Source organism: Octodon degus, unplaced genomic scaffold (genome assembly GCF_000260255.1).
Source record: "Octodon degus isolate 3935 unplaced genomic scaffold, OctDeg1.0 scaffold00019, whole genome shotgun sequence".
Taxonomy (NCBI): Eukaryota; Metazoa; Chordata; class Mammalia; order Rodentia; family Octodontidae; genus Octodon; species Octodon degus.
In genome coordinates, this window is record NW_004524595.1 from 8,811,579 (window position 1) to 8,827,668 (window position 16,090).

At 37.2% G+C, this 16,090-nt stretch overlaps 1 protein-coding gene across 3 annotated transcripts in view; it reads left to right on the plus strand.

The window, feature by feature from the left end:
* Atad2b (ATPase family, AAA domain containing 2B) overlaps positions 1-8,346 on the plus strand; it is a 187,919-nt gene extending 179,573 nt beyond the window's left edge. For 2 of the 3 annotated variants that reach the window (XM_004627459.2, XM_004627460.2), the window contains exons 26-28: positions 1,408-1,535; positions 1,853-1,981; positions 4,997-8,346. In XM_004627459.2, coding sequence (XP_004627516.1) covers positions 1,408-1,535; positions 1,853-1,981; positions 4,997-5,038 — 299 coding nt within the window. In that variant the 3' untranslated portion in view covers positions 5,039-8,346. The remainder of the gene's footprint in view (positions 1-1,407; positions 1,536-1,852; positions 1,982-4,996) is intronic. The other variant, XM_023710917.1, reaches the window with a different exon arrangement.
* Positions 8,347-16,090: the final 7,744 nt, after the last annotated feature.

Below are 16,090 nucleotides of genomic sequence, written 5' to 3' on the forward strand. Positions count from 1 at the left end.
AATTTAAAAAAAAATAATAAAATAAAATAAAGCAATAAAAAAAGGCCGGGGTTGTAGCTCTGTGGAGAAGCTTGCCTAGCGTGCATGGAGCCTGGGGTTCAGTCCTCAGAAATGTCCCCCAAGGCTGAAATTAATACTCTGTTCAATTGAAAAGTTTTCAAGGCATTTGTTGTACAGAAGTGTGACCTGAAGATTTCATTTGTAATTGTTCGAGCAGTCTTACTTGGTAAGATGGTTTCTCATCTGTGTTCTTAGACCTATAGGAATTTATGGATATAGTGATGTGGATCAGTATTGATTCAATAACACTCCTGAATACGATAATCGAGCTATGAATAAAAGCTTGTTGCTTTAAAGACTGTGTGAAAAAAACAAGAAATAGAAAATTTCTGTGATATGTCATGTTTTTGAAGGCTACACTTTAAGTCTTTTACTGTTTATTAAGAAATTAGGCATTGATGAGAAGAGGGAGGAATTTAATGAAAAGGATGAATACAGGATAGATGTGTAAGTTTCTCTTTTATGTCTATGACATAAGCCAGGTACTATGTGAAATTCTGAAGTAGTAGTAGTTTCTTTCTTTCCCCTCAAGCTCTTCGTAGTCTCACTTGGGGGAGCAGAAAGATCAGTGGTTTACCTAGCCCCTCAGAGCATGCAGTATTGTGAAATTATGCCTACCTACCCCTAAATTTGGATTTTTTCATTCTCGTTATCTTACCAAAGTATTAGTAGGAAGTAATTATACTGATTCACTCTAAGGTTTGAAATATCTGCCCCATTACTTGTTATAGGTTTATACATTTTAAAAAATGTTACAACTCAAATTAATCTAGTAAAACTTTAGGCAGTGTAACAGAGATATCAAGTTTTAGCAAGTGCTGAGGAAAATGTTTTAGTGTCGGAGGCAAATATGTAGGCAGGATGTTCTCGTTTTATTTCAGTATGTGCTTTTCTAAGTTGGTTGCTTTCTTCCAGTTTTGAAATCTTCAGAATTTTAAATTGATAATTAATATAAACAGAATAAAGACTTTATAACTCAGTGCTTAGAAGTGAAGATTGTTTTTCTAATGGATGTGTTTATTAAGCAATATTCTAATATGACTTGGCTTTCATAGATGTGGTTTAGTTTTCTTTAATCAGATTACTTGTTCTTACTAAAATATTATTATTTAAATAATACGCTAGTGGGGCCGGGGAGATGGCTCAATAGAATAAGCACTTAAGGGCCTGAGTTCAATCCCCGGTTCCGCAAAAAAAAAAAAAAAAAAAAAAGAATACGCTAGTCTTGAACCACAAAAGATTTGTGATGGGTAAAATATAGTAATTCAGTTGTTTAAAACTGATTTTTCTTAACTTTTATTTGCTGCAGTGTTTTTTTTTTTTTTTTTTCCTTGCCCTTAATTGTAGGTGCTTCTAAAGTAAAGAAATGCCGTAAATTAATTTTGGAGCAGGCAAAAATGACAAGCTTGGAGCTGGTTCCAGAGGAGCCATCTGAGCCTATGCCACCTCTTATAGTTGATCGTGAGAGGTTGAAGGTAAGCTTAGCTATTCCTCACATTTCAGTGCATGAAAGGATATTTGAATGTTGTAGGCAATTAAGTAAAACTATTTTAGAAATCTCCTTATTTAAGGTAGGGATGTAATTGTCATATGCCTCTTACTAGAGTTACGTGTATTTTGAGGGGTTTAAAGTGTGGGAACAGGATTAGTAAGAACTAAGTCCAAGAATCTTCCCACCTCAGTAGTCACTTTACATACTGTGGTGCTTATTTGTCTAATCATGCAAATGTAATTGTTCTAGTTTGAAAAGTGAAATCAACCTACATTTCATTCTCCTTCTAATTTTTCCTAGAAATTGCTTGATTTGTTGGTAGATAAAAGCAACAATTTGGCAGTTGATCAGCTTGAGAGATTGTATTCTCTTCTTAGTCAGTGTATCTACCGTCATCGTAAAGATTATGACAAATCACAACTTGTAGAGGTAAGTGCTTACATCAGTATGTGCTTTTACTTGTCCTAATGTAAAGAAACTTTTGTCTATCTTGTTTGTTTTGAGACAGTCTCACTATACAGTTCAGGTTGGCCTTGAATTCATTATGTAGCCCATGTTAGCCTTGAACATGTGGAGATGCTCCTGCCTCTGCCTCTCAAGTGCTGGGATTACAGGCATGTGCTATCATACCCGGTTTACCTATTTGGGGGGATGGGTACTGGGAATCGAACTCAGGACCTTGTACTTGACAGACAGGTGCATATGCCCCTGAACTATCTCCCCAACCCCCTGTCTATTTTTTGTAAGGGATTTTTGTTGTTGTTTTGTATTTAGTACAGGGTGTAGGATCTCTGATGTAGATCGGACTCATAGTGATTCTCCTGTTTTCAAGCTCCCAAGTGCTGGGATTATAGGTGTGTGCCACCACGCCCAGTCTACCCTATCTATTTTTTTTTTCCTCCTACCTATTTTTGACCAAGTAACTAAAGAATGTTTTGAAGATTTAAGTTTAGAAGAATTGGCCAGCCTTGGTACAATAGGCACATGCACTCTAGGAGGCTAAGGCAGGAAGATTGCAAGTTTGAACCCAGGCAAGGCAGTTTAGTGACTTGATGAGACTGTTTCATAGACGGATGGACAGACAGAGGAGGTGAGATAGCAAAGGGCCTGGATTCAGTACTCAGCACCCCTAAAAACCAAAAAATGGTCTTAACTTAAAAGAGTCATCTCATGTAGTCAAATCTAGTCCTGTAAAACAGCTACATGAAATGCTTGTTTTTTTTTCTTTTAGAGATGATATATTCTTTTTCTAGACAATGCTGAACCATAGAGAAGCTTTTTCTCTTGTCAATGCACTTGAATTCCTCTTCACCTAATTTCTATCACTAAGTCATACTTCCATTTTTTGAGGTCAAATGAGCAGATACAACCCTGATCCACCCACTGAATGGCTATTTGCTTGTTAATTTCTTTTATGGTCTAGCTACTAAGTATCTATTGAGGACTTATGTGCCAGATACTCTCTTGAATTTTGAGGATGTAAAACATGATAAAGGCAAAGTTCCTATTCACAAGGAACATTTCTTTTCTTTTTTTTTTTTTTTTTTTCTTTTTTGGCGGAACCGGGGATTGAACTCATACCCTTGTGCTTGCCAGGGAAGTGCGTATTTCACTGAGCCATCTCCCCAGCCCACAAGGAACATTTCTAATGTTAAAGTTACTAAAGATTTATATGTGGAGGGTATACTTAACTTTTCATGTATGATAAATTAGATTTATATCAAAGCAAGAGAGCCTTTAAAATTATTTTATAATCTATTATGAGTTTCAGTTTTTATGAAGTTATACTAAGTTGGAGAGGTGAAAGGGAGAGTTGTATGTGTGTTATCAGTCATATACTACCATCTAGAGGACAATAGTTGGTGTTAGTATTGTGGAATATCATCCAGGCTTTTTAAATGTTGTCTCAGTTATTCTTCTCTTGTTGCTGGGACAAGTACTTGACACCCGAAATGGAGGAAGGAAAGGTTTATTTAGTTCACAGTTACTGGAGGTTTCAGTCCATACTCAGCTGGCTCCAAGGCAGAGTGGCACTGCCACATAAAAGGTTGGCAGAGAGCATTTCATGGTGGTGACAAAGAGCAGGAGCAAAGGGAGTGGAGCAGCGTAGGTAGCTAGCCAGCCTTTCTCCCCTCCTTGCATTGTAATGCAAATTACCCACCCCATGGCTAGCGTGTAGCACTCACACCTGCAAACCCAGCATTGGATCAAGAATCGAGCTCCAGAGGCCAAGCCACCCCATGACTACAGGAGGCTTTGGGGGGTGGCAGAAACACACCTATGCACAGACAATAACAAGTGTCTAGATGTACATAATGTGTATAAATGTCTGAATATATTTTAAAATTGGGATTATATTCTTGTTTACAACCTGATTTCCCCCTACACAGCAGCACATGATAAAGCATTTTGCAGGCATGATTTTGATAGGTTATATAGAAGGTTTTTTGATCGCATGATAATGTTTTACAGAGTTGTAACATGAAATTTTGTCAGAGCTGTTTAAAGAAAGAAAAGAAAGCCAAGAGTCTTAGATGTATTTGACATTTGCCCACCTTAATCAAAGGTGCATGCAGGGCACTGCTCTTTGTTCACATGGTTGCAGTTTCATTAGCTTGAATAAATTGAATGCTCTTAGCACTGAAACATCTCTGGGTATGGGACTTGGAACCTTTGTAATGTATGGGGCTGAGTTTAGAGAGGAAGGGTTTAATAGGACAAGCAGTGAGTGGCTTTAGTGGGGCGGTGATGGCAGCCACCCATTCTGGCCCCCTCATCCTCCTGAGCTGTGGTCAGAGTAAATATAAATGGGAACATGTCTGCGCTTGGGCATAAGCCACACTGAATTACTGAGTTTGCTTTGGGAATTAGAATATAATGAGTAAGCAAATGTTATGCTCTGGAATGTGGCTGCTTGTATTCAAATTTGGACTCTGCCGCTTTTTAGCTGTCAGATCGTTTATCCACATTGTGGCAGTTATTTTGAACTGTATGATGGGACCCAGAATTATACCTTTTACCTTCAACATTATTGTGGATTAAGTTAAATCATATATATTTCTGTCTAACTATCTTATGTGTCTACTGTATTTATAAATTTGTACATTTCTTAGTATAATGTCTGACATAAATTACTCACTGAGTGTTCTGCTGTCTTCATCCTTGTATTACTCATACCTCATTCTTGTATTACTGATGTAAACCACTTATTGAGTGTTAGTATCTTTGCCATTGCCATTTGCCTAAAAATGAAGTAGGAGGCAAGTGGAGTTGTCTAGGGCATGTGATGTTACATAGTAGCTCTAGTACTATGATCAGGAAAATACCCGAATTTGAACATGTATCTCAAATTATTTTTCTAAGAATTTTTATGTGAATTCTTCCATAGTGAGCAATACCTTCATCTCTTCCTTAGTAGATAATATATATGTCTTTTTCTTACAGGAGATGGAAAGAACAGTTCATATGTTTGAGACATTCCTCTGAACTTTGAAGATGAGTGGTTTATCCTCTTCAATCTGCTCCTGACAGAGCAGTCTTCTGAGCCATTCAATTTCAAATTGCACCAATTATGTGCAGAGCCTTGGTGTAAAGTGCTCTCTCACTCATTGTTTTCTCTGTTGAATTTGGTGCTATTGTCTCAGGTACCTGAAACCAACCAGCCTACAAGAACCAAACAGAACTTCAGAAACATGTTGTATTTTCCACAAGTAAAAAATACAACCCCACAGCTTGGAGATTTTGGTGCTACAGAAACTGCTTTTGCCTCTGCTCCTCTTTTTGTGCACTCTCTTTCTTTGAGATTCTCTTTAGGGAGCAGAGCAGCAAACAGGAGGAAACTGGATGGGGCAGTTCTAACTGTGTCGAATTGTTTAAACAGTGGGCAACTTACTTGTTTTTTGTCTTTTTTTTTTTTTCCCCCTCTTCTATTCCTTTCATCATATTCCTCTCTCTGGTAATGGACTGAAACCTGTTTTACAGTTGGCTGTGTTATGTTCTGGTGGGAAACTAAAGAAACCGGATGAAATTAGATTAGGCTCTTTAGAACTGCCTTTAATGTGCCTTTTTATTCATTTGAGAAAGATAAGGCTAAATGGGCTCATTTGTAGCAAATAAATTAGAACATTTTCTTTGATCACAACCTTGAAAATAAGTTTTGATACTGTGTCATTAAGAGACAACCAGTGTTTTGGTATTAAATGCCTGTCTTGTTCTCAGAGCTTAATCAAGACACTCTGTAAACCACTGTAAGATGCTAAAATAATTTTTTTGTTTCTTTGTAAGAAACAATAAAATAACAACAAATAATACACAGTCCACAAAAAAAAAAACCCTACATACTTTTTTATTGCTGACAAATGATGACCAGAAAATAAACAGTGGCCATTCTTCTGTCAGAGACAATTTAATAATTATTCATGTTTGAGTTCCCAGAGAAAAATTATTTTCATGTTTAGTAAATTGTTTTGTTTTAAAGCCAGGACTTGCCAAAAGGACAGAAAAGAGAGGAATTCGTCAGAATCTCCATAAAGTTCATTTTCTGTATAATTGCAAATGAGCTCTGGTATGGTCCTTGAATAACAGTATTAATGTTTAAATCCCTTCCCATAAACTTAGCTTCACAACTCTTCATTTTGATTGGAACCCATTTTGGATCTTGTTGAGTGATTTCTGTGAAATGTATTTACCTGAAATTAATTATGGGTTACTAGTTTTACAAAAACTTTCTACAAATTGGAGACATAGTCTAGGCAGTTGCAAAGAGGCAAAGGGAATGCAAGGACATTTTGTATCAGATAATTTTTAAACAAAATGTAGAAAATTTTGCCAACAAGTTGGCTTGCTATCTTCATTTATTATAGCCGTTAGCTGCAGGTGTGTCTTTCCAATATATGCAACACATGTAGTTTGGGTTTTAATTAAGGCACATGGTCTTGGACTACTGCAGAGATACTGAGCTACCTCAGCTTTTTGTGTTTTAGTTACCAACAGTGTTTACAGTGTCCTGTAATCACTTTGCCACCGTTTACATGCTGAAGCTAAGGTACTTGTCTCCTTGTCTCTGGCTGTTTATAGTGTGCAGAAAGTACACTCTGGCCTAGGCTACTGCAGTAATCCCAAGTGCTTCTTTGCATTTACATTTACCACCTTCTCATTGTAGCTTAATTTTTTGAAATGCCACTTATTTTCTTTATGCCTAGTCTATGAATTTTTCATACTATTCAGTTAGCCATATAATTCAAAATGGCACCCATGTGGACACACTGTATTTTTAAGGTGGGCAAGTGTGACTAACGATGAATCATTTTAAAGGGGAGGTCATTTGAAGCCTCTAATTTGATTATTGGGAAGATTTTTGTGCTTTCTTTAGTATTTATTACCATCATACCTGTTCCAACTATTTTACTGTCTAATACATTAGCATTTTGTATTTTGATGGAAATTGTTACAGAATTTAAAGATTTGATGAAATACGATGTAGCAGATTTTTTGTAGCAAGTTTCTGGTGAAAGGGTTTTTTGCAAGTCTCAGGTTCTTGCTGCACTATTTTTTTTTTTAAATATTTATTCCAGTTACTCTAATTCAGAGGCATTCTGTTCAAGTAACAGCAGCACTTGTGAAAGGAAAAAGTACATTTCTTAGTAGATTACTGAATTTGTACAAGTTAATTAAGATTTTAGCCATCAGTGAGTTTGAGAAGGGTAATTTGTTTATGTTCAGCATTAAGATGCTTCCAAAAGATCATGTTTCTGTTTTTGTTTATCTTTAATGGAGATGTAGAAATCAGAGGCAACATCAATGTAGAAACTGCCACTTTAAACAGTTTAGGTCTTAAGAGAAAGTCAATCTCATGCCAAGGAGGGAAAAAGGAGCTAAAATTGTAGCAACTTTTCCAGCCTTCCCCCAAAAGAAACATACTATACCAATTTTGCTTATTCTACAGATATCTGGTGGTTCTATATTTTAAAACAGCTTGTGAAATTATCTAAGTGGACTCAATTTTGTTTACCTTTATGTAAATTCTTAATTTTTCTGTATAGCATTGGCAAAAGTATGTACAAATTGACCTCTGTTCTTATTTCTTATTGTGACCATTATAAATGATAAGCTCCTGTGTAAAACTGTGCTCTCAGATCAATGATGTATGTATCACAGCACAGCCCAGCAACAGTTCATGCTCAGCTGTGGGGACCCTGGGAGCTTTCTGAAGGTGATGGAACCATATTAGGGTTGAAACTGATGGCTGTGGAGTTAATTGTGTTTTTGAGCTTGAAGCTTACCTGTGATTAATTTTTAAAACATCCTTTCATAACTTGATTTTTCTCATATGCCAATGTATAGGTTTACTGGATTTTATTTTTAGGGAATGGGGTGGTAATTTCTTCCCTTTTTTGATTAAGTTGGTTCAGCTATGGTGCTATCCAGTAGGTATCTTCAGTGTCAGGTCCCGTAGCTGAATGCCATTGTTACTATAATTATTTGTAATCATATTGTAAGCTTGAATTTGGGCTTGTATCTGCATCTTTTGTATTTTGTACATTTGGTTACTTAGACTTCAGAAGTCTTGTTTGGTTTCAGTCATGTATGTCTACTTTGTAGATTAAGTAGACTTCATCAACTATGGTCTATTTGGGTTTGTAGTTTAATTTAGAATTGTGTTAAATTGATGTTTTACATTTGACTTCATTTTACGTTAGTTTGAAGTAAATTATTTAATTTTTGAATTCTGGAACATTTACTGTAATTTGTAATATAACTGCTGTGAAATACTTGAATAAAGATAATAAGAAAAATGTCTTAGTTTAATTATCATCCATGTTGGCTGCAAGTGCAGCATGCTTTTCCAGATGCTGTCTTATCTGTTTTACAGATAGAGCATATTGATATTTATCCAACACCTCCAGAAAAACCATGATTGTAATCCCAGCACCATAGGGGTCCAAGATGGGTATTGTAAGTATAAGGCCAGCATGACATAGTGAAAACCTGTCTCAAAAAGTAAAGAGCAAAGGAGATAGTTCAGTGGGAAGGTCTTGGGTTCAATCCCTAATCCCACAAAATAAACAAATAAAAATTTTCAAACTTTTTTGTTTTTAAATCTTTTCTTTATTTGTTTATTTGGTACAGGAGCTCACTACACAATTCAGACTCATCATGATCCTCCTGTCTTGGCCTCCCCAGCTCTGGGGTTACAGGTGTGGGTCACCATGCCCAGTTTCAGGGGCGGGCATGGTACTGGGACTGGTACAGCATGCTGTACCGGGGATCAAACCCTGCTCCTTGCTCTTGGGAGGCAGGCTCCTAGACCACTGAGCTATCTCCCCAGCTCCTTAAAATTTTGTTATATGTGTGTCCCTTTTAGATTTTAAGTACCCTTCAGGAATTTTAGCTCAAAGCTTTTTTTCTGTTCAGAGGCTTGGTTTTAATTCATAGAAGATTTAAAGATCCAGTAGAAGAAATGAAGATTTGAAATATGTTGGATAGATGCAAATGGGGTCTTGTAAAATTTGTTTTTCTGAATGTTTAGATAAAGATCTTACAGTTGCTATTTGATGCTCAGGTAAGGTTTTGGGACTTTGGTAATGAAATTGAGTTTTATCCAGTTTTAGATTCCATAGCTCCCAAAAGTGTAGTAAAACGAAAGGGTTGTCTTAATTATTTTTTCCTATCCCTATACCCTAACACCTCAAAACTGTGTGTTATACAGACTATTTTTAAAAATATAAATTTCCTCTTAACCCCTCATTCACATGTTTATCTCAGGAACCATGCTAACCATGTGGGATACACAGATGCTACTTTCCTTGTCCTCAATTAGCCTGTATTCTGCTAGAGAAAACACAAAGTTGCATAGATGTTGTCTATTTTAACATTATTTGAACTGACCTTAGAATTTTGTAGTTTGGTCAGTTATCATAGCACAAGTCTCTTAATGGGAATACTTGCATGCTGGATTATTTTCACAAACGATTTTGAAGTTTTTGAATATATTCTATTTGGTCTTTTCTATCTTTGAATCATTACCTTCAGAGTGCTTGGAGGTGAATGAATCAGGGTTTTTCCCTTTCTTAACTCAGACCTGTTCATGTCAGCTGTTAGTGCCCGTCTGTGCTCTTCCAAGCTGGATAAGACCACTTGGAAGTGATGACTGTGGGAGATCAAAACGTCATAGGAAACCCTGAATGTATTGCTGGAGTGTTTTTTTGTTTTTTGTTTTTTTTTAATTGGAATTCTAGCTAATTAGAACATTAGGATAGAGTTTTGATGGACAGAAGAAGAGTAGATTCTAGGAAAGGAGTGTTCTGTTAGTGGTAGTTAATGCATCCCTCCTCATTCCTTTTTTTCTTTTTTGAGACAAGATCTCAGTATGTACCTCCAGGTTGGCCTTGGACTCACGGTGTAGCCCAGGCTGGCCTCACCCAGAGGGATCCCGCCTCACCATCCCAAGTGCTGGAATTATAGGCATTCGCCAGCACACCAGGTTCCTTATTCCTAATGTACTTCAAACTATTAAAGGTGAAAGAAAGCTGGGCTGGAGAAAAGCATGAATAAAGCAGAATACGATGCTGTAACAATTTTCTTCCATTTTGATAGCTTTTGTAAGCTCAGCAAAAGTACTGTGCTGCTCATCTGTTGAGCAGATGACCTGCAAGTTATTTGTGACCACCACATTTAGGTATCCATGACAGTGCTTTAATAGCATATGTATAGTGTGATATTAATTGCTAGTGAGTGCTAAGTAAGTACTAATTTTAAAGACCACCATTTTCATGGGTTATAATATTTTGGGTAGGTAGCAGTCAAAAGGCCAATTTGGAAAATAGTAAAAATCAAGGATGAATATAAGGAAGTGTTGCGCAAGATAAAGCTCTTCTTTTTCATTTTTTCTTTCTTTCTTTCTTTCTTTTTTTTTCTTTTTTGTGGAACTGGGGATTGAACTCAGGCCCTTGTGCTTGCCAGGGAAGCACTTACTCTATTGAGCCATCTCCCTGGTCCCTGAAGCTCTTCTAGGTAGCTTGTTATGGTTATGGAGGATGAGTGTAAAGATGTGTGTGTTGTAAGGCCTGGGGATATAGCTCAGCAGTTTAAGTGCCTGACTGTCCCAAGTTCAATCCTCAGTTACCAATAATAATAAGATAAATTTAAAGATATATGTGCTTTATCATGTGACAGTCCCTTAATGTTGTTGGATAGCATTGTGACCTTAGGAAATAGGATTTTGAAGAGAAAAAATTTTTTAAAAAATAGGGTAACAATGGTTAATACATTGTGTAATGTTATCTTTAAATTACTCAGAGTACAAGGTATCAGCATTTAATAGTCCAAACAGTATTAGCACAAGCCTTTTTAATGAACTAAAAAATTAGCATAACTATCTTAACTATCTTTAATATATTTTTTAATTCTTTTGCTTGTTTTTCCCCCATGACAGTTTCTCTTTCCTTTTGAACAGTTTTTTCCCAAGAAGAAACTTATGTCTTATCTTATATCTTAAGACTTACATCTTATCTCCAGTTTATCCTTCTTTATGGCTGAGTAGCACTCCATTGTATAAAAAGGCTACATTTTTTTTTTTTACCCATTCCTCTTTTAAGTACTGAGGTTGTTTCCACAACCTAGCTACTATAAATTGTGCTGTTATAAGCAGGGGTGCAGGGCCAGGGAGATGGCTCAGTGGAATAAGCGCTTCCCTGGCAAGGGCAAGGACCTGAGTTCAATCCCCGGTTCTGCCAAAAAAAAAAAAAAAAAAAAAAAAAGCAGGGGTGCACATATATCACTGTAGTACAATGTTTCTACTTCTGGGAAGATACCCAGTAAAGGAATAGCTGGGTCAGATAGGACCTCCAATCCTAGTTTTTTGAGGAATCTCCACACTGATTTCCACAGTGGTTGCATCAGTCTGCATTCCCACTGGCAGTGAAGAAGGCGTCTTTTTTCCCCACAGCCCCTCCAGAATTTGCTAATTGATTTCTTGATGATAGTCATTCTTTCCAGGGTGAGATGGAATCTCAGTGTTGTTTTAATTTACACCTCTAGAATGACCAGTGACACTGAACATTGTTTCATATGAAAATATTTTAGTAGGCCCTGAAGCTACAAAAACAAGTAAAAGCACTGTCCTTGTTAAGAGTGTAGGGCTGGCAAGGTAGCTCAGTGGACTAAGAGCCTGCTTAGGCAAGTGCCAGGTGCCAGGTGTGCTGAGCCAGCCGCTGAGACTTGGCGTGGTGGAGCATGCCTGTAATCCCAGTGCTGGGGCAGCTAAAAACAGGAGGATCACTACAAATCTGAGCTGTGTAGTATGACCCTGTGCAAAATACATAATTTTTTTTTCTTTTTTAAAGAAAAGTGAATTTGTTTAAGTGTAATGCTGTGTTGGTGGTGGTGCTGTTGCAGTGTAGAGGAAGGGCACTGAACTCATCCTGAGCAGCTAAGGTTTTTCCTGATGGGTATGGTATCTTGATAGCTACTCGAAAAATCCAATATAGTAAAAAAAAAAAAAAATCAGTATAGTAAAAATTGAGGCACATCCAGGCTGAGGAGACAGTATAACAAAAGCATGGAAACAGGCAAATTTGTTAAGTTCAGACACCTACGTACAGTTCTAGTTTGTTTTAGAATGAAAGTAAAAGTAAAGTTAGCAAGGAGGATTTTCTGTGCCATTTTTTATTCCAGATAAGAACTGCCAATAGGGCCAAACTAGGGCAGCTAAAGTAAGTATGAGAGTTTCTTGGCAGTTTAGAGTTCTTCTAAACTCAGTGATTGGATGTTGGTGGCCAGTTCTGCCTGCATGATCAGAATTCACAGGAAGGAGGAGCATGTCCAGAGTGTGCAGGGTTGGACATTTGGCATCCAGTCTAGCAGACATTTAAATAAATACTGTACCTAAAGCTGGAGGAGGTCAGAGCTCAAGACCTTTGAGGTTAGCTGCCCAGAAATGGTTGTTCAAACCATGAGTCAGAAAGATCACTTAGTGCTTTTGTAGTAGAATGGAAATAGCAAGCAGGAATTGCTGTGTTTCCGCAGCAGGTAGGAGATGTCTTAGAATTGTTACTAACCAGGCTTTTCAAAAGCAGGACAGCCAAAAGACCTTGTCACAGAATTCAAGTTGGAAGAATTTGGGGTTCAAAATGGATAAGAACCCCAAATTAAAATTAGTAAGATAGCTATTAAAATATTGCAATTTGGCACTCTCAAGAGAAGAGGCGGGGGCCCAACTTGGGAGGCATATAAAGTTGGGGAAATGATTTGTGATAAAAGTGAACAAAGGCAAGAATAATAACAGCTAACAGTTTTTGAAAATGTGCCAGATTCCAGGACTTCTTCTAAGAACTTTAGTTGTATTAATCTTCAGATCAAGCCTACAAAATAGATACTATTATTATTTCGGTTTTTTAGCAATACTGGGGACTGTACTCAGGGCCTTCATACTGAGTTATGTCCCCAGCCCTTTTAAAATTTTTTAATTTTTAAAATTTTAAGGCAGAGTCTTGCTAAATTGCCCTAGGCTGTCCTTAACTTGTAGTCATCCTGTTTCAGCCTTCCAGAGTTCTAGGTTTATAGGCATATACTATGAGGCTTGGTTGAATAGATACTATCATCTTTGTGTGTGTGTGCGCATATGCACATACACATGCACGCTCATGCACAAGTTACAATTTATACCTGAACGTCCCTCAAAGTCTCCTACTCTCAGAAGTGGGGCTTTTTGGAGGTGATTGAATCATGAAGTCATGGTACCTGTGATGCAGTTCACTGATAAGTTTATAGCTTGGTGTGATACTGTGGAGAGCTGGTTGGAGGAGTGGGTTGCTAGAGGTGTGACCTGAATTGACCCCCCCTTTTTCCTCCCTTGATCTCTCTCTGCCACCCTGCCATGAACTGTTCCTCTTCTGTCATGCCACCCTGCCTTGGAGCCAACCAGCTATGGAAAGAAACCTCTGCAGACTGAGCCAACACTGTGAGTGTTGGTTTTGTGTCCCAGCAGTGAGAAACTAAATGAGGTATGAGGAGAGTTAGTCACAGATTATCACTTGCAGTATGTCAGGCAACTCATAGGATAACCAGGATTTGAAACCTTGGTTTCTGAGAGAAGAGCTTAGTTATTTACCACTGTCCTGTATGACCTTAGTAGGAGGAAAGAGGCTGGGGGTGGAAAAGGGAGTGATAAATGGCCAGGACTCCAGAGGAATCCAGGGAATGTGGGTCTCAAGAGTGCGGGTGTTTTATTTATATTTTAAGAACAGACTATATTGGGTGGGAGTTTTTTAAAGCTGGCCCTGGAGGCCCAGGCCTGTAGTCCTGGGCCAAACCTCAAGTTTGAGGCCAGCCTGGACAACGTAGACCCTATCTCAAAGCAAAACAATAAAACCCCAAGAGAGCAAGGATATTTTATTTTTGAAGACTAGAAATGGGGAAATGGGGTCCTGTATTGTGATGTTAAGAAATTAATACCTATTTAAAATATTTCCATCAAGTACTTATTGACCTTATACCTTTTCGTTGTGAAGCATAACAGAAACATGGGAAACTGCCTAAAACAAATGTGTAGATTAATCACAAATTATCCTGAGTTTTTTCTCCTCAAAGGTAACTACAACCTTAATATTTATGGTAATTAGTTTTTTGCTTTTCCTCAGTTTTAGCACTTGTGTATATTTCTAAATACATTTAAGTATATCCTGCCTTTTTTCTCCTTGGCTTTAATCTCATAGTCTATAGATTCCTCCTCAGTCTCACCCTTTCCCTTGCCGTGAGCTTACTGAAGAAGCTGGGTTTCACCCACAGAAGTTTCCACAGTCTGAATTATAATGTTTAAATACCTACAGTGTGATTAATGTGTTAATTTTCTTCTGTGTTTCCCATCAGAACTGGAGCTGTGCTGTGTTGGCTACATGTACCTATTGAGCACTTGCAAAGTGACTAGTCCAAATTGGGACATACTGTGAGTGTAAGGATCACACTAATTTTGAAGATTATTAATGAAATTAATATATAGTGTTAATAGCTTTTATATTGCATTTATTTATTTTTGTTCCAGGAATTGAATTCAGGACCTTGTACTTGCCAGGTAGACACTTTGCCACTGAACTGCGTCTCCAACCCTTATATTTCTGTTGGACAGCACTTACCTAGAGAATCAGATTCTGATTTTATATCATTTTATTTTTTGCAAAACTGCTTTATAAGTGGTAGTGTGCCTGTTCTTCTACTAGGAAGGACATAATACCTGGTTATCCTTTTTGTGATACCAGAAGTGATCCCTGCTCTATGCCTAGATATCTTAGCTGATTAGATTTTGAAAACAAATTGTGATAATCCTTATTCATTTATCAGTGGAATATCACAAAGAGAAACATTTGTTCATTTGCCATCCATTGGTGCATACTATCTAGGAAAGGTAGACGAATGCTTTATTCTTTATACTTTTATTGATTAGTTTTTAATGAGTTTATCTCCCTGACAATGATGAATTAGCTTTCTTGGTATCATTATGAATTCATAGATTTAAACATATCATGCAGATCAGTGTTCCTGTATTACTTACTGGTCCTATGGAAATCTTTCCAAGTTGGTTCTTGAGTCCTGTAGATACAATCTGGTCATCTTTATTAGTTTTTAATCTCTGTTGCATTTACAGTGTTATCTTTTTTTCTTTGTTTTGTTTCTGATACTGACAATTTATATCATTTCTTTTTATTTCTTTTTTAATTTTTATTTTTATTGGTATATACTTGCAGCACACATTGTTTACATTCATCATGGGAAGTTGGTATGTGAACATAACACACCTCAATTCTTTCTACATCTCTTTCCCCTCCCTCCTTCCCTCTCCCTTTCTTGTTTCTTGATAGTTTTTTTACTTTAAAAAAGAACTGTTTCATTTCATGTGGGTTTTCTTTTCTTTTTTTTTTTTTTTCTATTTTCTAATTTTTACTTTTCAGTATGTTCATTCTTCTGCTTCCTTCATGTAGTTTCTTAAACTGAAAGACTAGATTATTGCTTTTAGGCTTTTCTTTTTATTTTTTGGTGGAACAAGGGATTGAACTCAGGCCTTTGCACTTGCCAGGGAAGCACTTATTCTACTGAGCCATTTCCCTGGCCCTGCTTTTGGGCTTTTCTAAAGCACTTAAAAAAGTATTTATTTGATACAGGGTCTCACTGTGTAGTTCAGACTCACAGTGATTCTCCTGTCTTAGCCTCCCCAGCACTGGAATTATAGGTGTATGCCTCCATGCCCAGTTTTGGTGGCCAGCACAGTACACCCAGGATTCCAGGGCCTGCACAACATGAGGTACCAGGGATCAAATCTGGGTCCTTGCACTTGTGAGGCAGGCTCTTAGACCCCCAAGCTATCTCCTCTGCCCCCTCTTAAACATTTAATATTAAAAATTTATTTAAGTATTATTTTATCTGCATCCTATATATTTTGACATATTTTCTTTTTCATTCACTTAGTTCCAAGTATTTTCTACTTTACCATGAGGATTGAGGTGTGTATTGAATTTTGAAATAGTGGAATGTTTAAGATTTTGTTAT